Source organism: Pan troglodytes, chromosome 2, assembly GCF_028858775.2.
Source record: "Pan troglodytes isolate AG18354 chromosome 2, NHGRI_mPanTro3-v2.0_pri, whole genome shotgun sequence".
NCBI lineage: Eukaryota > Metazoa > Chordata > Mammalia > Primates > Hominidae > Pan > Pan troglodytes.
The window spans coordinates 56,854,434-56,877,147 of NC_086015.1; the positions used below are offsets into that span (position 1 = coordinate 56,854,434).

Genomic DNA, 22,714 nt, shown 5'->3' on the forward strand with positions numbered 1-22,714 from the left:
TAAGACTGGAGGAGGTTGGAATCAGACTGGGGAGTGCCACAAATGTCAGTGGGGCATGGCATGTGGCCTTGGGGACATGAAAGGAAGTTGTCCTGCCTCCCAGTGCAGGGGTCCCTGGAGAGAGGACTAGAGGCCATGAAGGGCAGTCCAGGGGCAAATGTTTGTCGTCAGAGGAGCCCCCCAGGTGGCTACAGGATGCTAATGGCAGACTGGTGCCTGTTGTTGCTCTAGGGAAGGGGCCACATAGACATGGCTCCCATCTTGAAAGCCTCCTCATAGCCCCAGGGTGAATGTGGCAGAAGGCCAGGCTGGACTGGCTAAAAGGGCCCAGGCCTGAGAAAGGAACCCTCCATGGTGGGCAAGTCCCACCATTCTGTTGAAGCCTGGGTTGGTTGAGGAGCCATATGGCTATTATTATTATTATTTTCTTGAGATGGGTTCTCGCTCCCATCACCCAGGCTGCAGTGGTGCAGTGGTATGATCACCGCTCACTGCAGCCTCGAATTCTCAGGCTCAGGTGATCCTCCCACTTCAGCCTCCAGAGTAGTGGGGACTACAGGCATGGGCAATCACACCCGGCTAATTTTTGTATTTTTTGCAGAGACAGGGTTTTGCCATGTTGTTCAGGCTGGTCTCGAACTCCTGGGCTCAAGCGATCTGCCCACCTCAGCCTCCCAAAGTGCTGGGATTATAGGTGTGAGCCACTGCCCCCAGCCCACATAGCTTTACAACAGTCATCTTGAGGTCAGTTTCCACATCTATGCAGTGGGGAGAAGGATCCTGCCATGCGAAGGATGTGAAAAGGCATCCTCGTTATGGTTTCTGGTCCTCCTCAGGTGTCTCCAGGACAGCTCCAGGTAGTAGCCATGTGAACAGGTTGGGAGGCAGGAGTCCCAACCCATAGGCCGGGAGGCCATCTATGCGGGCAAAAGCTAGGTGGACTCTGCCTTCTCCCCATTCCACGTCACCCTGGTCCCTCCTGTCCCTGCCTGGCCCTCCCTCCCCTTTCACGGTAGAAGCCATGCTCTGTGGTGAGGTGTGCACCACCTGTGCTGGCCCGGTCTCCCTCCCCTTCCACCTCATCCCACAGCATCTCCTTCCATTATCTTCCCCAAACTTAGCACACAGTGTCCTGGCTCTAGGCCTGGACGCATGCTGTTCCCACCACCTGGTGTTCTTGCCCTCCTTTTCCACTGGGCTAACTTCTCTCCATTTTTCAAATCTCAGCTCCCACATTACCTGCAGAAAGCTTTCCCTGCCACCCCCAGGCTTCCTGGTCATCCCCATGTCTCCCTCTGGGCTCCTGCAGCACCTGGCTATTTTCTGGGTGGCAGTTATCACCACTGGCATTGTGTCTGCCATGGTGCCCAATGTGCCCACAGTACTCAGCCCAGGGCCTGGCATAAGCTGGAAAGCACTTGCTGGATGAAAGAGTGAAGAACATGGGCCTATTTCCAACTGTCACAGAAAACACCTGCCCCGCAGGTGCTGGCAGGGCCAGAAAATCAACTGTGACTCCTCTGCTGTTGCACAAATTCAGCAGCCAGTCCAGGGGGTCATGTCCCAGAAGGGTAAGCTCGGGGTGGCACTCCTCTCTCATCCCTGTATGTCAGGGCCACCCCCACAGCAAGTCCCTCTGAGCTACTCTCATGTCACACAGCCCTGGCCCGAGCCCCCTGGAACAGCCTTTACAAAGCGACTCTGCCTGAGATCCCTATCTGCCAAGGAGGCTCGATGGGGAGGCAGCAATGCAGGGAGGAGTGTTTCCGTGTGTTGGGCAAACCTGCTGCTGGTGACCCCTCCCACCAGCCAGTACTTTGACCCTTTTAGAAAGACCCATCCAGCAAATATCCTCTTCTAGCTCAAGAGCGGGGAAAGGATGTCTCCCTGATGATCTGGTGTTTTTTAGCAAGCAAATGAGCTCAGTTTCTTCTTTACATTGGCTTCCAGGAAGCTCATAGCAAAGCCTTGTGCTCCATCACTGCTGCAGCTTTCCCTACCCTGATGTCCCTGAGTTCACTATCCTTCTGCTTGGCTCTTTTATCCTTATACTCAGATTTTGGTTTCTTCCTCTTTAAGCTTTGTATTGGTAAGCCATAGACTCATATCCTTTTTTCAGAAGTAGGTGGGGTAATAGTAATTTTTGTTTCTTCTCTGAGACAGGGTCTTGCTCTGTTGCCCAGGCTGGAATGCAGTGGCATGATCATGGCTCTCTGCAGCCATGACCTCCCAGGCTCAAGCGATCCTCCAACCTCAGTCTCCCAACTAGCTGTGACTACAGGCATGCACCACCATGCCAGCTAATTTTTGTAATTTTCGTAGAGATGGAGTTTCGTCACGTTGCCCAGGCTGGCCTCAAATTCCGGGACTCAATCAATCCTCCGGCCTTGGCCTCTCAAAGTGCTGGGATTACAGGTGTGAGCCACTGCACCCAGCCGTAAATTTTTTAGAGTATATGTTGCCCGTACAGGAATTGGTGGAATCTTTGGGGTGCCTAACCCTGGGGCAAGAACAGGAAAGGAGACCCTCAAGCACAGGATTCAGAGTTGGGACCCAGATCAGCCCCATTAGACTAGAGGTTCCTGGAAACAGGCCCTATTTCCCTGCTGCACCTGGGGCCTCGCCTCTGTGTCTCCTTCAAAGATCCAGTGCTTCCTTACAAGACAACGAGCAGACAGGCCTGCTCCTCAGCACAGGTGTGAAAATCAAATTGTGTAAAGCAAATCCCATTGCAGAGAAGTCCAAAAGCTCACTGAGAAAGTTTAGGAGTTGGACTAGAAAGAATTCCAACCCAGTTCACTCTATTTTTTTTTTTTTTTTTTGTAGTCAAAACTGGTCCAAGAGACCATGAAGCAGACTGAACCTCTGCTCCTGGAGAATGCTCCCAGCCCTGGGCCCCTAGCTGGGGGCCAGAGTGACATCTCAAATGGGTGGTTCGAGCTCAGTTTCCTTGTTTGTAAAATGAAGGGGCTGGACTGAAAGCTCAGCATGGGCCCTCCTGGCCATGGGCTCTTGAGAGCTGACAGTGGAAGCTTCTGTGTTCCACGATGCTAAGGTTCAGGATGCGAGGTTGAGGCCCTAGGATTTGGCCACATGGAACTGGAGACACCCACTTCCCAGGCTCACACCACCTTTCTTTATTTGTAATGAGTGGGACTCTTCCTCCCCATGGTGGTCCAGGCCCCAGAAGCGGCCCTGCAGTTGCAGGGGGAAGCCAAGTGTACAGGGTGGGCACAGCTCCTTCCATCAGAACTACAGCTCCACAGACCAGCAGGAAATCTCCACTCCCGGGGGCCCCTCCTGGTAATCCAGCCTGCGCTCTCTGAAATGGAAAGACAGACAGATAGGCAGGTGGTCAGCAAATCTCAGGTGTGGTGCAAAAAGAGGGAGACAGCTGGGGACAGGAACATGGAGGGTAGGGAGTCCTGGCGTCCCTTTAGAATTCCCTCCAGCATAGGCCAACAAGGCCCAGTCACCCAGAGCATTACCCTAGAGAAGCCAGTACGTGAGGTCTCCAGGGTTTAGGCTCTGGGAGTTCAGGGTGTGGACAGGGAGAGGTTCCGACTGTCCCCAACCAACCCCAGGGATCTCAGGGCCCATGTGTTTTCTGTGGGTCTGAGATGGCCATCCATCTTTTGTGGGGTCACTGAAAGCTGGCTTAGACACTTCTACAGCATCAACCTTCCACCAGACTGTGTCTAGTTCCTGGGCAAGGACAGGAGTGGGGCCCTGGAGAGCCTGGCTCCTGGCCTCCCAGTCCCCACCCCACCCCAGCTGGGCTCAGCGGTCTGCTTGTGCCGAGTCACCTGGTGGCAGAGTGGTCATTGCCCTGAACCCTCAGCGTGCGTCTGCCGTCATCTGATGCTGCTGGAGATCCCCAGAGCACCTCCTGGTAAAACTGGCCTGAGATACAAAGGGCGGGTCAGTAAGGGTTAGAGACAGAGGAAGCCTGGGAGACACACGCAGGGGAGGGGCGCTGCCTGTTCCCAAGCACAGCTGGTTTCTGAGGAAGGCCTGGGCCCCGGTAATGGGCACAGTACCAAGGGTCCCTCCAACGTGGCTGGAGAAGCGGTCAGTGTCACGCAGAAGGAGCCGGAGCCCCTCCCCACGGCCATCCCAGAACAACAGGCCGATGGTCACTTTGTCTGGGTCACTGAGCAGCAGGAGACCCGTCTTGTCCATGGTCATCTTCAGGCTGTGGAAAGACCCAGCGTCTTGAGCAGGAAGGTAGAGACGTGTGCACGGAACCTCAGTAGTCAGGGTGGGGAGTGGGCTGGGCTTCCCCTCTTGTCCAGGAAGTCACGGAGTGGCCTTGGGTGGGAAGGCCCTTAAATCTTCCGATTTCAGTTTCCTCATTGGTAAAATAGGACCAAAGTTAACTTAATGATGTCTAGTTTCCCCATCACTTTTTTTTCTTTCTCTTTTTTGGTGGGGCAGGGACAGGGTCTCACTCTGTTCCCCAGGCTGCAGTGCAGTGGTGTGATCTCAGCTCATTGCAACCTGTGCCTCCTCGGCTCAAGTGATTCTCCCACCTCTACCTCCCAAGTAGCTGGTACTGCAGGTACATGCCACCATGTCCAGCTAATTTTGTTTTTAAGAGAGACAGGGTTTCACCATGTTGCCCAGGCTGGTCTCAAACTCCTGAGCTGAAGCAATCTGCCTGCCTCAGCCTCCCAAGGTGCTGGGATTACAGGCGTGAGCCACCGCACCCGGCCTCTGGTTTTCTTAAATTCAGTTTGTCATAAATTAGTTTTATATGATTGAAGGAGTTTCTCTGATGCATCCACTCTGTCCCTTTTGTTCTACAGCTGGTGCACTCTCTTTGGATGACTTGTGTTTAATCATGTGTTTAATGTCTAAAGGATAGGCCTCTTCTCATTCTGTCTTATCAGATTTTTAGTTAAAATAACCCTTGAAATTCTTGCCTTTCTGGTGTTCTCATGAATGTTAGGTTCCTTTGAGCATGTTGAATAAGACCCTGCTGTTACTCAGAGGTTATTTGAAACAAATTTTCCCTAAACATACACTGTTCTATTGCTTCAATTCAATCTAAAAGATGTGGGTTTTTTTTCTTTTTTCTTTTTTTTTTTTTTTTTGAGACGGAGTCTCGCTCTGTCGCCCAGGCTGAAGTGCAGTGGTGCAATCTCAGCTCACTGCAACCTCCACCTCCTGGGTTCAAGCGGTTCTCCTACCTCAGCCTCCCGAGTAGCTGGGATTACAGGCATGCCACCACACCCAGCTAATTTTTGTATTTTTAGTAGAGACGGGGTTTCGCCATGTTGGCCAGGCTGGTCTCCAATTCCTGACCTTAGGTGATCCACCTGCGTTGGCCTCCCAAAGTGCTGGGATTACAGGCATGAGCCACCGCGCCCAACCTATTTTTCTTTATGTCTTCTGTAGCTCATGAAACTATTTGGACTTTCTCTCCCTACAATTAATAGGATTTTACTTCTATTTCATTTTCTAGGCATAAAAATGCTATTGATTTTGGTGAATCTACCAGATAGCAAGGAATTTTAGATCTTTTTTTTTTTTTCCTTTTTTCGGAGATAGGGTCTCACTCTGTTGCCCAGGCTGGAGCGCAGTGGTATTAACTCAGCTCACTGCAACCTCCATCTCCCAGCTTCAAGCAATTCTCAGCCTCCTGAGTAGCTGGGATTACAGGTGCCCGCCACCATACCTAGCTAGTTTTTGTATTTTTAGTAGAGACGGGGTTTCACTATGTTGGCCAGGCTAGTCTCAAACTCCTGAGCTCAGGCAATCCACCCACCTTGGCCTACCAAAGTGCTGGGACTACAGGCATGAGCCACCACACCGGGCGTAGATCTTTTATGAAATTGGGAAGGTTTTTGGGTGAGCCCTTGGATAAGCTGGGTGTGCACTCATCTGTCAAGTGCAAGGGAGTTCCCGCAGAGGGCTGGGTGAGACAGGGCTGGGCAAGGCTCTCCATACTTGGAAAAGGGTGAGCTGTGGCACAGGGTGGGGGCTTGGAGGTCACTGCCCACAGAGGACGAGGGCCTCAGCCCTTCCTGGACGCCCCTCGTGATCTGCAAAGCTGGAAGACTGTCCCTGGAAGGCCACTGTGAAGCAGTGAGCTCCCTCACCCAAAAGAGGTGGCCTTCTGCCTCCATTATTCACCAGCTGCTCAGTATTTGAGGCCACTGACTTGTGTCTCCTTAGCAAAGCTCCAAGGATACGCTAAAGAGAATGCTGGTAACATGCTGTCAACAGTGCTCTCCAGCTTCTCACTATTGTCATCAGAACATCACGTCACTATGTAGGCAGCGCTGTCCTGTGGGGTGCTTGGGGGGCACTGTATCATCTGACGGCAAAGTGCTCCCAACTACACTCTCTCATTGGGTTCTCCCCCCAGCCTTCTGACTCTGGGCCAGGATGATTAGTACTGGTTATTGGTGAAGAAACTGAGGCTCAGAGGGACTTAGCTGCCTGCCCAGGGTCACAAGGATTAGCAGCAGAGCTAGCTCCAAACCACACTGTCTCCTGCATGGGATAGTGACCTGGGTTAGGTCCCCAGGACAACTCCTCAGTGCCCTCCGGAGCTGCAGGGGTATATGGCAGGGCTCTTGTCTCTTTGCCCCTCCTGTGAGTGTAGCTGCTCCATTCTCAGGTCCATGGCCTCAGGCCACCTGCTGGTACCATCACCAGCCACTGTAGCCTGAAAGGTCAACCCCTGCCCCGGGCTCCAGCCTGGGCCTTACCCGGGCATCACTGAGAACAGCGTCTCCTTCCACTTGTATGCAGAGCTTCTTCGGTTCCGAGTCACCACCACGTGTTCAGGGGATGCGTGAACCCGTACCGGGGGGTTCTTGAAGGTCACTTCGATCCATGAGAACCCAGCCTTCTCCCTCTCATACTGGCCAGTCACCTCAACCCCTGGGAGGACCAGACCAGAGAGGTCATAGCTGGGCCCCAGCCAGGGCTGACACCGACCTGCACGGGGAGTCCCCCCTGATCACACCCCCTGGAGTTCTGCAGCAGCTCCCTCCCTCATCAGGAGGGGTGCCCCTTTCTCAGCACTCCTTCACACTGGGGGCTGGCTCCCACAATCTCTCCACTCGTCCCTTGGTGTCTAAGGCTTTGGAGGGGCCCCTAAATCCTCGGCGACGGCCACCCTCAGTTGAGGCCTTTGAGAATTAACTTGTCTCCAGTCAATAAGCCTTCAGAACGCCCCATGGAGCGCCTGGCCCTGAGCTAGATGCCGCGGCCAAGGGTAAGATGGAGAATCGGTGCTCCCTGCCCTCAGGAAAGACATTCCCAGCCTGAGTGAGGAAGTGGGTGACACATGCGTCTGAGGAATGAGAAAGCCATGGATGTCCCTTGGCTTTGAGCGGGGCTGGGCGGTGCAGGGGTGAGCACTGCTGAATGGAGTGTGTCCCCATGTCTGGTCCAGGATTGAAGGGGCGGGGCCCAGCCAGCATTCCTGTCTCTTCCTGCCATTCCCCTCATCCACACCTTCTAGGTCTCATCTTTTGGGGCTCTGTACTCGGCAGGCACTAACTCCTCCATCATCTGGAACATCCTCATGCTGGTCTCTGTGCACCCGCCATGGCCCTGCCATCCCTGTGTGACCCCAGGCAGCTCCCCTGACCCTTGCCCCACCCTGGCTCCTCCTCTAGGCTCACCTCCACATGGCTGCCATGCTTATCTGTGCCTTGGCCACCCACACCTGCACACAAGGTGCCCAGTGGAAGGTCCCCGGGGTGTCTGTGTGAGTGTGTGCCCATGCCAGCACTGGGAGGCAGGACCATGCTATGATCTGGGAGGGGCCTGTGTGGGGCCAGCCTGCACGCGCTGTGTGTGTCTCTGTAGGCAGGTGGTGGGTGTGTGCCAGTGGTGTCTGGGTCTCTCTGGGTGTGCCCCTCTCACCTTGCTCAGGGTCTGAGAGCAGGTTCACTGGCCCCTGGCGGTGTCTGGGGTCCACACAGAGCCGCTCCACGCTCTGCCCAGGCAGTGGCAGGATGGCAGAGGGAGCCTGTATGGGGGCTGGGACAGCCGGGGCACGGCTCCTGGAGCAGGAAGGGCAGGCTGGGGGCAAGGATGTGGAAAGGGGCCAAGGGGGCTGGGAACTTACCTGGGGTTTGGGTTGTCATGGTTGTTTCTAAAAGAAGAAAAAGTCTGGGTTTAGGCAGCCCCTTCCTGAGGAGTGGGAGGTTGAGGGAGGGAGAAGTGACTAGGTGTGGCTGGGTTCCCTCACTACTTCAACATCGAGACATGTGACAGGTCACTCCCCTCCCAGGATCCCCCTGTTAGGACAGGGCCTCTGGCCTTGGGGGCACCTTTGATTTTGATATTCATGACACGAGACACAGCTGGATCAGGATTTGAGGTGGCTGGTGGTGCTGAAGCAGGCACTAGGGCAGGAACATCCGGAAACAGAAAGGGAGCAGGAAGGCAGTCAGGAGGCGGGCAACCAGCAGCGCTGCCACCAAGCTCCAGCCCCCCATCCTGCCACACATACACTCCACCTAGAATGGCCTTTGTCACAGGAGATTTTCAAACAGAAGAGCATGCTGTCAGGGATAGGTCCAGCCTGGCTGTGCAGCTGCATTCGAGTGCAGATTTGGGGATCAGAAAACAGTTCAAGGGACCTCTGTTGGCTTTCTGAACGGAGGAAGCCCTCCCTTCCTAGAAGGTTTCCTCATGAGTCAGCCTCTAGAGTATAGTGGATCCTACTCAGTGAAAGTAAAGGACAGGTGAAGTCCTGCCTTGGGGAGGGGAGGCCTGATGTCCATACATTGGGTAGTGGGGAGAGGGGCCTTCAGAGAGAGGAAGCTGGCAAGGACTGCTCCAAAGAGCGCTGTGATGCGCATGCTTGGCCAGTCCGTGCCCCTCTTAGGGCCTAGGGTCCCCTCTGAACAAGGAGTGTGGGAGAGGCTGCTCTGTCACGGCCTGTGGTCTGACAACCTAGGGGCAGCTAAAGGACCCGGGTGAGCTCGCATCTGAGGAGATGAGACACTAAGGATGGGGCAAGGGGCAGCTGCAAAGAGCTGGGAAGGCGAGGACAGCCTCCTTAGGAAATGCACTCCCACCCCAGCCCCAGTAAATGATCCCAGGTTGAACTGACCCACAATTACTTCACATCGTGCCCTCAGCAGCCGTCCCTGGCCTGGCCCTGTGGTGCGTGCTTTACCTCACCCCCCTCTATGGGGCAGGCTCAAGGACCACCGTGGGAAACCGAGGCCCTCGCAGGGCCGGAAGGCAGCTTACAGATGGCCAGACGGCGGAAGGGGTGGTAAGCAGCATGGTCAGGAACATCAGGAGGTCCTGGGAGTCCAAGTTGCCTGGAGCTGAGAACCCCAGGTCTGAAATTCATCCGGGAGCCAGCAGCTCCAGCTTTGGAGAAATTGACAGATGCAGTCTTCTCTCAGGTGGGGTGTGGGTCCTCACAGCCAGGGCTTGAGATCCACCCAGGAGTGGGTGCGGAGAGGGCAGCTATGTCCCCTCTCCCCACACCCGGCCAACTTGGGGAGCCTCTCCCCCAACAGCTGGGAGATGAACAATAATGGACCTCCCTCAAGCTCCCCCCCAGGGATGTCATGCCTCCCCCTGGCAGAAACCCTCAAACTACCTTGTCTATTCCATCCTCTTCTTGGAGAAAAGGAAGCCTCTGTGTGGTCAAGTCCTGATCAGATACAACTGAACTGAGGCCCGAGGGCTGTCACCAGCCAGAGGAGCTGGGCAAGGCACTACCCTCCACAGCCAGGACTGAGCCCAATCTGTCAATCTCCCCTCCCCCCACCTCCTACTTTGTCACCTGGTTTTGGTATTTTTGCTCCCTGGAGATAATATTTGAAGAAAGTGGAACCTGGAAATCAGTGGGACCTGGGTTTGCATCTTGCACCCACCTTCCTGTGGCCCCACTTGGATGGGGACTGTATTCCTAGTGCTGGGGACAGGGCCTGAGACACAGCCAATATTTGAATGCACAGGCGACTAAATGCACCAGCATGCTGGGTCAGATTACACTGCCTCCTGGCAGCAGGGCTGGGCTGGAGAGGCCTGGGCGGACCTGGGCCCTGGCCAGCAACCTCACAGGGCTGGTGCCCTGGACCCTGTGTTAGCAGACCGCCACCCAGCACAGCCTTTGAGGATGTTCGCTGCTTACCTGAGTGGACATTCCTGTTTCTACTTTCTGGATAAAACAAAGAGAGAGAGAGAGACAGACAGACAGAGACACAGACAGACACCGTCAGGGTGTTTTTCATCAATTTGAAGCGCTTGTGTTTAATCTTGCTACCCAATCCTGGACTATATCGTAGGTGCAATGAATTTGGGGAGATAGGAGACCCGGCTTCACTTTCCTCATCAGTGAATAGGCTGAATCTCCCAGGGGGAGTCTGTTGGGGGCATGGTTGGGGTCTTGGTCAGGATGCAGGGAAGATCGGGGAGAATGCTGGGTCCAAACTCTGCTACCTGGGAGGCTGAGATCTCAACCCCACACCCACCGCCTTCCATGGGCTTCTCAGCAACTTGAGACTGCTCTTGGTCATCGGGTTTGGTGACTACCATAGATGTGAGAGGCGTGACAAAGCTGTAGGCAAGTGATAAATTCAGCGCTTGGTTCCGGAGGGCCTGCTGATCAGCATCGGATGCGGAGACACTGTAGGTGGAGCACATCAGAGCTCAGGAGATCCTTGAATTCGGGAACAGATTTTCCATCCAGCCCCTTCTGGGGAGGTCCCTCTGGGAGAATCTGGAGCTTGGACATGATACCAAGACCCCCCTCTCTCCAGTTAGGCGCTGTCCCGTGCCACCTGTGCCTGCCCCCTAGCGACAGGCTTAGGGAGGTGCTGATGCACTCACGTTTGCTCCAGCAGCTGCTGGATAGTCAGGTATGCCCAGAGCCTTTCCATGAAGTTGCGGAAGATATACTTGGGGCTCTGGAACTCCGCCTCCTGCTCTGCCACACTGGACTCCGTTTGGAAAGTGATGTTCTGTGTAGGCTGGAAAGAGGGGCCCAGCCAGGGCAGGAGCAGTGAGGGCCGGACATCTGCATCTGCCTGGCACTTCTGAGCTCTTCCATGATTGGAGCTGGGGCAGGTCCCACACACTGACTGTGGGGACTGCATTTCCTTTGAGTGGGGGTAAGGAGGGGGCTTAGGGGTGCAAGGGGCTCAGTCACAGAGCATACAGGGATGAGAAGGAGGTGAAAAGGTAGCAAAGTAGCCCAGATACAATAAGGCAGGCACAGCGCCAGGACTCAGATCAGCCAAACCTCTGGAAGAAAGGGATGGGAACCCCAGGCCAGTGTAGAAACAGCAGCAGGAAGGATTTGCAAGTGCAGTGTGGAGCAGGAAGGGTGTCTAGCTACAGCCTGCCCTTACCCCCAAAGCTGAGGGAAAGGGACAGAGAGGGAAGGACCTTCCCAGGGGTCAGAGGCAGAGTTGAGAACACAACTCAGATGTCATGGCTCCGGGTTTGGGGCCCCATCCACCCCAACGGCTATCCCTGTCCAAGCTGGCCCCTCTGCGGCTGGCCACCGTGGGACGATGACAGGGAAACGTGCACCCAAGCTCTGTGTGAACCTGCTCCCTCCTCCCTCAGGGAGGGGCCTGTGGTCTCAGACTGACCTAGCTCGCTGCCTGGGAAATGGGCTCCTAGGGCAGAGGAATCCCAGGCCTCTCCCACCAGAGCTCCCTGAGTGGCCAAGAGACCTTTTCACAATGCGGATCAGATCTGCGGTCTGCTCCCACTGGAGCAGCCTGTCTCTCGCCCAGAGCCTGGCTGGCTTTCCAAAGCTTTGGCACACATAGGCTACCTGCATGAATTTTGCCCCATCCACACATACAGCTATTTAATTGATATTTTTCCTTAAATGAACTTTAAGTAAGCTAACAATTTTTACTTGGCTTTATATCCATAAAATCTTAGATCTGGGCCAGGTGCGGTGGCTCACACCTGTAATCCCAGCACTTTGGGAGGCCAAGGTGGGCAGATCACGAGGTCAGGAGATCGAGACCATCCTGGCTAACAAGGTGAAACTCCCTTTCTACTAAAAATACAAAAAATTAGCCGGGTGTGGTGGTGGGTGCCGGTAGTCCCAGCTACTTGGGAGGCTGAGGCAGGAGAATGGTGTGAACCTGGGAGGTGGAGCTTGCAATGAGCCGAGATCCAACCACTGCACTCCAGCCTGGGAGACAGAGCGAGACTCCATCTCAAAAAATAAAAAAAAAAATCTTAGGTCTGAAGTTCAGGTCATATTTTTCAGAATACACATTAAAATAAGTAAATAACCACTAAAACAAGCCATGTCTGTCTGTGAACTCCCCTGAGTCACCTTGGGTTCTGTACTTTGGGAACCCACGGCTTCCAAGCTAAATCACCTGCTGACATGTATGGAGTGCTTATCACTGGACATCAATCACAGTGACTTTATGAGGGGGGCATGTGACTTATTCCCATGTTTACATAGGAGGAAACTGCGGTAGATGGAGGTTAAGTGACTTCTCCATGTCTCCTATCTGGGAGGTGGCAGAGCTGGGTTTGAAGCCAGGCAGGGTGGCCACGCAGACTGTACCAACAGTCATGACACTTGGGGACTTGTCCTGAAACAAGGCCATGGGCCCCCAACGCCCACTGCTATTCTCTTCACACACGCTGCCCTCATGCCACAGGGGCCTAACATATTCCTCCATTGCCCCATCTGGACTCTTCCCACCTCCTACTTATCCTTTTGTCTCTGCTGGGCCTCCTCCAGGAAGCCCTCCCTGATCCCCAGGCCAGGCTGGGGCTCCTGGTGCTGCTCTCCTGAGTCCAGGGTTAGATCCCAGCCTGTAGCTGGTTTGTGTGGTGATATGTCCTTGGGTTGTCTCTCCCATGAGGGCACGGAGGGGTGAGCCTCATTCACTGCTGCATCCCAGGGCCTGAAGAAGGCCCTGCCGCAGAGCTCGTGCTCAGTTTCTCTTTGTGGAAATGACAGGGGGTCCCTGGAAGGAGGCAGGGAAGGCTGGGCAAGGACAGGGTGCCACGTGGCAAGCTGGGCTCTTGGCCTGGTTGCAGTGGGGCCCGGGGAAAGCTGCCTGCCCTGCCTGGAGCTCAGTCTGCTCATCTGTGAAATAGGAGCAGCCCTCCCTGTCTGACTGCAACCTGAGAGGGTTGTGGTACCAGGACAGGAAGGGATGACAACTAGGGAGGAATCCCTGCCCTCACCTGTGCTCGCAGGTGCACAGACCGGACGCCAAGAGCCTGTATGTGCTGGTCTCATGAGAATCACTCCATTGTCTCACTGAATCCCTGCCAAGCCCCTGTGTCATCCACAGGCAGCAGAGGGGAAAGCTGGAGCTGGGCAGGTCTGGGATTTGAGTCCAGCCCCTCTGGCTGCAGAGGTGGAGGCTGCCATTCCCCTCCAGGGTAGCTTTGGCCACACTCACCAGCTTCCCACTGACTGTGGCTGTGAGCACATCAGGCCCCCGGTCCTGGAGCTTCCCAGCCACCACCATCTCTGAGCCCTTGAAGAGGAGCCGGAAGTTGTTCTGAGTGACCTCCTCCACGGCATTGCTTGGGTACTCGAAGGTCACTGCTGTCAGCAGTGGGTTGGCCACTTCCTGGTAGAAGTCCTGCAGGGTTGGGGGTGTCATAAAGGCTGGGCTTTATGACTGCCCACTTCTCTGTGCAGCCCACCTGGGGCACGCTGGCACCTGGAGCTGCAGGGCGGAGTCTGAGTCCTCATGGATGCGCCGGGCCAGGCCGCCATTGTCCAGTGCCAGCTTCTCCAGGAAGGCATAGCTGACGTCGAAACCGAAGCCCAGGCAGAAGAGGCTGTACCGGCCACTTACAGCTTCCCGCACGTTATTCTGGATGCTCCTGGGGTTAGTCTCCCCTGGACCCAGGGGTTTGGGATGAGGGTGAGAAAATAGTGATTTGCTTGAAGAATATTTCTGGAACCTCAGAGCCGAGGGGCGTCAGTGACCCCCTCTCCCTGCCCAGATCCCACAGCAAGCCCAGGTGCAGCCCCAGCCGCCTCCCCTGTGCAGCACATCCTGGAGTCACGGGCAGGGCCCTCACCCACAGTGGGGTCGCCATCGGTGAGCAGGATGATGAGTGAGACACTCCCTTCAGGCAGCTGCTCCTCCTGGTTGCTGCTGTCCAGCAACTGCACGGCCATCAGCATTGCATCATTGATGTTGGTCCCTGAGGAACATGCACTCTCAAGGTGGTCCCCAGCCAGGAACCCTGGAAGCCCCCACCCTGCAGGGCCACAGAGACACTTACCTCCCAGGGCCTGGATGCCCACAGCAAAGCTCCTGGCCTTGTTCACGTTCTCGGCTGAGGCTGGCACCAGTGATGGTCTCCACTGACTTGCTTCTGTACTGAAGACGATGAGGTTGAACTGGTCTCTGGGGCTGAGGTCATCCAGGATCTTGATTAGGGCTTCCCGGGTCTGGTCAGGGAGAGGAAACATAGGTGCTTCAGAAGGGCTCCCTGAGGGCTCGTGTGCCCTAGGGCTGGCATCCTTGGACTCCTGTCTCAGGGGTGAGGTCATGGTATCTGCTCTAGGAACAGGGGCTGCCCTAGGCTCTGGCCAACCTTGGTTCCTGAGAGCCACCCGCCCCATGGTGCCAAAAGGTGAAGCAAGGGGGTCTGCCTGCCGGACCACAGCTGATAGCGTGAAGGGCCTGGGAGTTTTCAGGGCCCTGCCCTGGGCCACAGGACCTACCTGCTGGATTTTCCTGCCACTCATGGAGCCACTCTTGTCAATGACAAAGACCACATTCTTGGGCATTGTGGTTAGGCCCTCGGGGGCAAAGTAGTGTACAAAGTAGCCGTTCTCGATCTGTGGCCAGAGTGAGACCCACCCAGGCCATCAGAGCTACAATTGTGCCCTATCCCCATTCAGCCCCTTTACCCCAAATTCTGGGTTTCTGTGCTCTGTTCCAATCCCATTTCCATCCCACTGCTAACCTCCCCAAAACCTTGCCCTTTTTCAGGGCTCAGACCAGCCCCTTTCTTGCGGAAGCCTTCCCTGCTCATGCATAGCCCACTAGAACTCTCCCTGCAACTTTTCCTTCTATTTGTTTTAGTATTTCAGATGGCTTATACTAAAAAGTTCAGACATCATAAACCTGACAACCATCAAAAGAGGGAAGACTTCAAAAACATGGAGTAAAAGGGAAGTATAACAATGGCAGAAATGGCTGGGTGTGGTGAATCACTCCTGTAATTCCAGCACTTTGGGAGGCTTAGGTGGGAGGATCACTTGAGCCCAGGAATTCAAGACCAGCCTGGGCAACCTTGTCTCTACTGGAAAAAAAAAAAAAAAAATTAGCCAGGTGTGGTGGTGCATGCCTGTAGTCCCAGCTACTAGGGAGGCTGAGGCAGGAGTATCTTTTGAACCTGGGAGTTTGACGGTGCAGTGAGCCATGATCATACCAAAATATAACAACAATAATAATGCCAGAAACTAGTGTGAAAGAAACTACTGCAAATGTGCATAAAACTGAGTTGTGAGCCTCCCAGCAGCAGAGGCAAAGAGGGAAACCCCACGGGGCAGCTCTTCTCAGAGACAAACCTTTTCTGCCTGGGAAAGGGAATAGTTTCAGGGACAACACAACTAAATCACGTGTTTTCTGTCTGTGCCGGTCCCTGGTGCACACTGCTAAGTAAGGGTGGTTCTTTTCCTCTTCTAAAATACCCAAGCTCAGGCCCTTGGGGGTGGACAGACTTCTAGGCTGCTCTGCTCTTGCCTGGAGTCCACCCACCTGAATGGAGCCCCCGGAGACGGCCCGGTCCACATCATAGCGGATAATGAGGTTGCCGTCCAGGACTGTTTCTTGCTGCTCTGGGGACTTTTGCTGCTGGGAAACTGTTGGCTTGAACCGGATGTGAGCCTGGAGGAATAATCCGGGCTGAAGTTGGGAGGAACAGCAAAGCCAGGCCAACAACACCCTCTACCCCTGTCCGTATATTGGGAAATCAGAATTCCAGGATGCAGCCTTGGGTCCGTATTCCAGGGCACTTTCTTTCAGGCTGAGTTATTGATGGACCACTTTCACGTAGGGGAGGGGTGTGATGAGCTCCCTGTTCCTGGAGCTGCCCAAGCAGAGGCTATTCCAGGATGTGTGCCATCCAACCATCTCCTTCTCTCCACCTGGCCCCAGGACCCTCACATCAGTCTATTATCCAGCCCCTTCCCAGACAGATCTCAGGGCTCATACAAGGACGCCATGGTCCTTCTCTAGGCTTTGCCCTCCCCATCTGCCAAATGACAGCAAGGATGCAGAGATCTCAGGAGCCTCTCCAGCTCACAGCTCACAGGAGGGACAGCCCATCCTGCTTTCCAGAAATCCGGGCTCATAGGGCTGGCCTGAAGGCAGGGCCCTTGGTACCCTCACCTGCTGACCACAACAGGCCCACCTTGGTCTTATTCTGCCAGGTGGTGAGGGCGTCTACCAGCTGGTTGGTCATGAAGGTGCTCTCTGTCTCCAGAAAGCTGATGCCCTGGGGCTCGAAGATGTGAATGTCCATCTGGAGGCAAGATGTGGGTCCCTGGGTCAGCCAGGAGCCTGGGCTGAGGCTCACAGGAGGCTCAGGGACAAAGAGGGGCCGCCCTCAGCAGGGCAAGGGTCATGCAGGAGGCCTCCCCGGAAGAGGTAGCAGCAGGTACCTGCAGGTGCTTGACCAGCTGCTGGGGCCGCACTTTCAGCAGCAGCTCGTACACCCCCAAACGCCGCTTGAGCAGCTCCTCATAGACCAGCTCAAAGGTGATCTTGGCATTGGGAGCCACACTGACCGACACCTGGAACTGCTCCATGTTTCTCCCGGTGGCCCTGGGGGAGAAGGGCATCAGGCCTGCTCCTCCAGGACAGGTGGGGTAAGGCTGGTAGAGGTGGGAGCAGGACTAAGGGCCAAAGGCAAGGTGGCCTTTGTCTAGACCCTCCCCACTGAAGCTGCCCCCCGCCAGCTCACTTGACGAGGCCAGCGCTCTTTCCCTTGGCCACTGCTGTGCTGTACTGTGCCTGGGCTTCAGCCTTCTCCTTGATGATCCCTGGGTAGGTCATGCCATCGATGATCCTGGGGGCAGAAGGGTGGGAGTTGTTGAGAGCCTGGTGGCAGGGGCCCATTCCACTCCTGCCTCCTCCAGAGAGCCTTTCTGGACTCGGTGTGCCTCTTGACACAGTGACTCCCATCTTTGCCTGAGCCCAGTGCCATTTACTATGCACCTACCGCATACAGGACCCTGTGCAGGGCACTCTGCAAAGTGCTCCAGGCCTGTAGCTCCTGGAGGTGTGTACAGTAACAGTAAGCATTCATTTTATAGAAGGGACGAAGGGGAGGCTGCAGAAGGGCAGGGCCGGGCTAAATCCTGCCTTCTCTCCACCTCTCCAGTCTGGCCGAAGCTGGCCCACATTCCCACCTGCCCCTTCCATTTCACGGACTGTTCCAGGGGAACTAGTTCATCACCAGCAAGAGCTCTCTGAGTCACACTTGTTCCCAGCCCTGTGTGCAGCCGTTTGGGGCCAGGACTGAGGAGGAAGCAGACATAGGGCTGGAGGCTCTGAGCACTTTCCCCCTACAGCAGTCTCCCTGCTCCCTCCCACAAGAGGCAGGCACCCTATAGGGAGGCTGGCATATCTGGAAGGAGGTTTTGGACAACTGGTGGACGGGACTCCTGGGTGTGTGGACACACTCCTAGCAGCCATCCTTTGGGGGCTGAGAAAGAATGGCCCAGGCCATTTCTCAGGGAGGAAAACGACTTCTTTAGAGCCTCCTTGTGGGGTGTGTAGGGATGTGCCTGGTCAACTTCGTGTGGGAGTGTGTGGCAGTGGGCAGGAGGGGGAGCAGCCAGGATGTCAGGACTACGCGTCCCTCCTGCCTGACCTTCCTGGTTATAATTTAACTCCAGCCCGGGATGGGGCTGGTGAGTGGGCAGTGGCACTCCTCCCCCTGGGTAGGCAGTGCTTCATCTCTCCAGATGGCCAGCTGGGGCTCCTGGCCAGGTCAGGGAGCAGGGAACCTGCTCTCTGCTCCCCTAACTCATGCAGCAACAGGATCTGGGTCTAGAGAAGGCAAGTGACAGTCTTGGGCTCTCAGCAGATGCCACGGGCCTGGACCTGGCAACTGCTGACCCTGGCACCCATGTCGAAGGCTGACACAGCCCGTGGGGCTTGCACTGCAAGCTGGGCAGCATAGGCCCGGGCTCTGGGTTAGGAAAAGTAGAGGCTGCGGTGGAGTGGGGGATGCTTGGCGCCTGAGGGAGGAGACTAGCCCCCACTGCAGTTTTCCAGAGGCCACAGTGTGGGACCCCACATGAGACACTCCCTCTCTGCCCCATCATCGCCCTGTTTCTGGGAAGAGTCTTGCCCTTGTCCTAAATCACAGCTTTTCCTGGCAGCAAGGGACAGGCGGCATCCTGGTGCATTTAGTAAACATTGGAAACTGAGTTGGGAAGGGTAGGGGAGGGTGGCAGAGGACAAAGTGAGGACCATCCTTGGCTCATAGAATTCAGAGAAACCTCAGGCATCTCTCACGCAGCCTGAGCAAAAATGTCCTCTGCAGGATTCCAGCTGGGGCAGACCTAGGAGAATCCTCCTCAAGCCACTCTCCACTGTGGGGAGGCCAAGGGTCTAGGAGGTTTTCTGTACTTTGAGCTGGAATGTGCATTTTGGTGACTCCCTCTTGCCTGGTCTGGCCTCAGGAGGCCTCAAGTCTGTGCTCCTCAAAGGCAAAGTCACAAAGATGCTGTGGTTCTCTGCCTAACACCTGGACAGCACTTAGGGATGATGAATGGCTGGATGGAGGGAAGGACGGGGGCATCTTTGAGAATAAGTCCTTTGGCGAGCCCCTGTTCCTGTGTGGCCCCAGGTGCAGGGTGTACTCCTGAAGATGTACACCCTGGCATGCCTTACTTCACGAAGAGGGTTTGCTGGCACAGAGCGATGGAGTCATAGCACTGGGGGATGTGGAGAGGGGAGGAGGGTGGGAAGGCACCTACATGGAGAAGTTGGTGATGAAGGCTTTCTTGGGCAGCTCCATCTGGAAGGTGGCCTCCTGCACAGTATTGGCCCTATTGACCACTCGGCTGGTGACGACCGTGTGGGCAAATCGGGATGAGACCCTGGAGTCCACGGTGAGGCTGTAGATGTCGATGCCATTCTGGACCAGCAAAGAAGAAGGGGGTTGCAGGGTTTCAATGCCACCTCAGCTCGGGGTGACACTCTTCAAGAGTTGGCCCTGACTCTGGCTCCAGACCAAACCCTGGCTCCCAATCTGACTGAGCCACTGACCAGGCCTCAGGCTGAACCCAGTGAGGCATCTCATATGTGAACATTTGTCTCAGGTAAGAGATAGCAGTGTGCTTCATTCCCCACCCTACAGCACCACAGGGCAGGGGCCACATCCTTCTTGATCTATGGGGGCCCAGAGCACCCCTTGGAGAAGAACAAGCATGCAGGGGGTGGAGCTGGTGAAGCCAGGGCCAGTGTCTGGGAGGGGCATCACACTCAGCCTTTGGGCAGGGGTGAGAGACCTGGTGGGGTCAGGGAGCTTTGCATGCTGGCTTAGCTTTGCCCAGAAAAAGGGCAGTGACCAGGTCCTTTGATTTCTGGAGACTTTGGCCTCTGTGGCAACAGGGAAGCTCCCACCAGTCTCCTAGAAGGAAGCCCTCAGAGCTGGGAGAATTCGGAGGTAGACTAGAGTCTGGTCTCTAAGAGTTGGGAATCTTCCTCTCTGCTCCGCAGTGGACCCTCCCCAACTCATCCCCACTTCCGCAGGGCACTCCCCTAGCATGTGCCATTTGCCTTGAGGCCTGTGTCCCCCGAGGAGGGGCACATGGGCACCTCTTACCTGCTTGTGTGTGACATGCTCATGCGCACAGCACCAACTCTGCTCGGCTGCATGCGGCTGCCTGAATGCAGTTTGGCACAGAGGTGCCAAGTGGCTTGCTTACGTGCTTGGGTATTTGCTCTGCGACAAGCACTGTCCTAAGCACTTCATAGATACAATGGGTTTGGTTTTCACAACAAGCACTGTCCTAAGCACTTTATACATACAATGGGTTTGGTTTTCACAACAAGCACTGTCCTAAGCACTTTATACATACAATGGGTTTGGTTTTCACAACAAGCACTGTCCTAAGCACTTTATACATACAATGGGTTTGGTTTTCACAACAAGCACTGTCCTAAGCACTTTATACATACAATGGGTTTGGTTTTCACAACAAGCACTGTCCTAAGCACTTTATACATACAATGGGTTTGGTTTTCACAACAAGCACTGTCCTAAGCACTTTATACATACAATGGGTTTGGTTTTCACAACCGCCACCCTCTGAATAGGTTCTAGTATTACCCTGTTTTACAGATGAGGAAATTGAGACATAGACAGCATAAATCATTCCCCTGAGGTCACTTACTAAAAGGCGGTAGAGCCAGGCTTGTAAAACTGTATTTCCTCATTTGCAAAATGGAAATGATTGGATCATCCCCTCTATTAGGTAGGAGAATACCAGTAAGGCCCTTGGGGTAGTGCCTGGCGGGAGGTCTGCACCATTTTTTTGCACACACACAGATGCACACGCACTTGTGCTGACACGCTGGCACATGCGGAGGCTCTTCCCCACTTCCCAGGCGTTCTCTCATTCCCCAGCTCACGCCACACCCATGGACACTGGCTACCTTTTCGGCAGTAGTGGTCTGGTGGATGGCCAGCAGTGAAAGCAGGACGAGAACTTTGCTGCAGGTACGGACAGGCCTTGGGGGCTTCATCGTGGCTCCAGTGTCTGCCAGGAGGCTTCTGAACTCGACAGCAAGTGGGGAATGGATTAGTAACTTGTTTGCTGCCCCACCCACATGGGGGCAGGTTCTGGGAAATTGGGATCTACAAGCCAAAAACCACAGTGACCTCAGATAAGCAAATGACTAACATCCCATGGACCTTGGCTGGGGGCAGGAATGTATACCAAAGAAAGGTAGGCTCAGTTTGGAGTGGGGGTACGTGCCCCTTCTGAAAAGTGCGAAACCTTCACCAGGACCCTTCACACCAGGCATTCCACCAAGCTCCACAGGGCTGGGAGGAAATTGACAGTGAAGATGTCAGTCTGCTCTCCCTAAGTCCAGCCTGGGGAGAAACAGCGGGGGATGGTGGGGAAGACTAGGGCTACAGGGCTACCCTAGCGGCTTCCCGGAAGAAGGGGGCTTGGCCACCTGGTAAGTGTGACTGGCTAATGGGAGGGCCCAAAGGCATGGAGTGACTCTGGGAGGTGTCTGTGTGGGGCAAGATCTAGAGTCAGGATAGATACGCCGTATTTCTGAAGTGAGAGGTGCTGGGCACGGGGCGCCTCCTACTCTCTCCTGGGGTCCCAGGTTGCTGTTTGGGTGCCATTAATCTAGCCAGGGCTTTAGGTTCAACCCCAGCAAGGCCCCCAAAACAAGAATGGCAATACAACTGAGTCATAAACCTGCCACATCCTGTGGCACAGGTCTCCATGCGGGGAGTTTATTGACAGGAGAGCATGGAACAGAAGACAGACCTGACAGTGCCAGCAGCTCCTGAGGGGTGACTGGGGAGTCATTCGGTGAAGCAGAGGGAGCCCAGGAATCGCTGGTTGAGAGAGGGCAGAATGCTGTTGTCATGAGCAGTGTGATGCTGCCACAGCCCAGACCCAGGGGAGCGCTGCCCAAAGGCCTGGGGTGGGTCCCGGCCTTGCTAAAGTTGAAGCGCTCTGCTCCTTGTAAAGTGGGATCGAGTGAGTACATATTATGCACTCTGGGCACCGCTGGGGCTCGTGTTCCCTGGTGGCTCTGGGGAAGCCAGCTCCTGAGTCTGTGGCCACAGATGGGTAAAGATGAGTCATAAAAGTGTGGCCAGATGCCAAGTCCTGGATCAGGGAAGGACGGCAGCTCCGTGACACCAGCCCTGAGGGGGCCAGCTGCCTTGGGAACCTATCGGGGGCCTTGGGGCAGCCAGTGGCTTCCAGAGGCTGGGGAGGGTTTCTCCACCAGTCCTGTCTCCATTAGAGGTGGCGGCAGGCCTGGGGCAAAGGTGCCATAGACTGGAGCTATTTCTACAGCTGCAAGGAAGACGTTCCCCTTCCTTAGCATGACTGGCCAGAAGCCTCATCTCTGCGCACGTCTCCACCGCTCACCCTTTTGGCTCTGGATATGATTGGGATTACACAGGGGAACACACTCCTTTCAGTGTCTGGGGGAAGAGTCACCCCATGGAGTCCAGCAAGTAGGACTGGGCCCTTCCTCACAGCAGGTCTGCTCCCTTGGGGCAGAGAGCACAGGCCCAGCCCGGACCCAGGGCTATATAAGGTGGCCAGGCTGGCCGGGACTGTGGGAAACATTCTGGGCAGCCAGAACCTCCTGGGACAGGAAGGCATCCCCAGCAGGCGTCAGCCCCGAGCCAGGCACCACAAGCCCAGGCTCTGCCAGTCCAGCTCCGAAAAGAGCCACTGTCAGCCTGTCCATGGTCATGGTCTTGCCATCACAACGGGACAGGCCTCTATGGGTCTTTTGAACCTGGCACTTCCAGGCACACAGGGGACAGAGGACAGGAGAGAGAAGGGTCATGCAGGCTGAGAATCTGGTGTTCCATGCCCCAGACAGCATGGTTGGAGCAGAATGTGGGAGTCTTACCCCTGCTGTTTGGAAGAGACGGTAGCTCAGGAAACTGACTGCCAGAGAGGAATCTCAATCTGGCTCTGACTTGGAGGGGACAAAAGCTGGGAGGAGGCAGTGTGAACAAAAGT

At 55.3% G+C, this 22,714-nt stretch overlaps 1 protein-coding gene across 8 annotated transcripts; it reads right to left on the reverse strand.

Annotated features, from left to right (window-relative positions):
- Positions 1-3,113: 3,113 nt before the first annotated feature.
- Positions 3,114-20,748, reverse strand: ITIH4 (inter-alpha-trypsin inhibitor heavy chain 4). 8 transcript variants are annotated; one of them, XM_016941275.3, is made up of 24 exons: positions 20,637-20,748; positions 18,953-19,113; positions 16,927-17,031; positions 16,625-16,787; positions 16,375-16,485; positions 15,720-15,848; positions 14,678-14,794; positions 14,233-14,401; positions 14,026-14,151; positions 13,659-13,840; positions 13,392-13,577; positions 10,825-10,964; positions 10,467-10,621; positions 10,127-10,153; positions 9,776-9,826; positions 9,590-9,628; positions 9,229-9,354; positions 8,298-8,372; positions 8,093-8,119; positions 7,888-8,004; positions 6,720-6,894; positions 4,041-4,195; positions 3,807-3,903; positions 3,114-3,322 (listed from the first exon to the last, which is right to left on the reverse strand). In XM_016941275.3, the coding sequence occupies exons 1-24, from the start codon at positions 20,724-20,726 to the stop codon at positions 3,253-3,255; spliced, it is 2,793 nt and encodes a 930-aa protein (XP_016796764.2). In that variant the 5' UTR covers positions 20,727-20,748; the 3' UTR covers positions 3,114-3,252. The 8 variants fall into 8 exon arrangements, with proteins under 8 accessions (XP_016796764.2, XP_054537954.1, XP_054537959.1 ...); XM_054681979.2 differs by having other exon boundaries at positions 9,590-9,643; XM_054681984.2 differs by lacking the exon at positions 14,678-14,794 and having other exon boundaries at positions 9,590-9,643.
- Between the last annotated feature and the right edge of the window lie 1,966 nt (positions 20,749-22,714).

Bases quoted from the DNA above. Each gene is read 5' to 3' on its own strand.
- ITIH4 (XM_054681979.2), bottom strand. From the start codon at position 20,726: ATGAAGCCCCCAAGGCCTGTCCGTACCTGCAGCAAAGTTCTCGTCCTG. The intron at 9,644-9,775 runs GTGACAAAGTAG...GTATCTGATCAG, and splicing joins AGCAAAAATACCAAAACCAG to GACTTGACCACACAGAGGCT. The intron at 8,373-9,228 runs GTAAGCTGCCTT...TTCCTGCCCTAG, and splicing joins CTTCCGCCGTCTGGCCATCT to TGCCTGCTTCAGCACCACCA.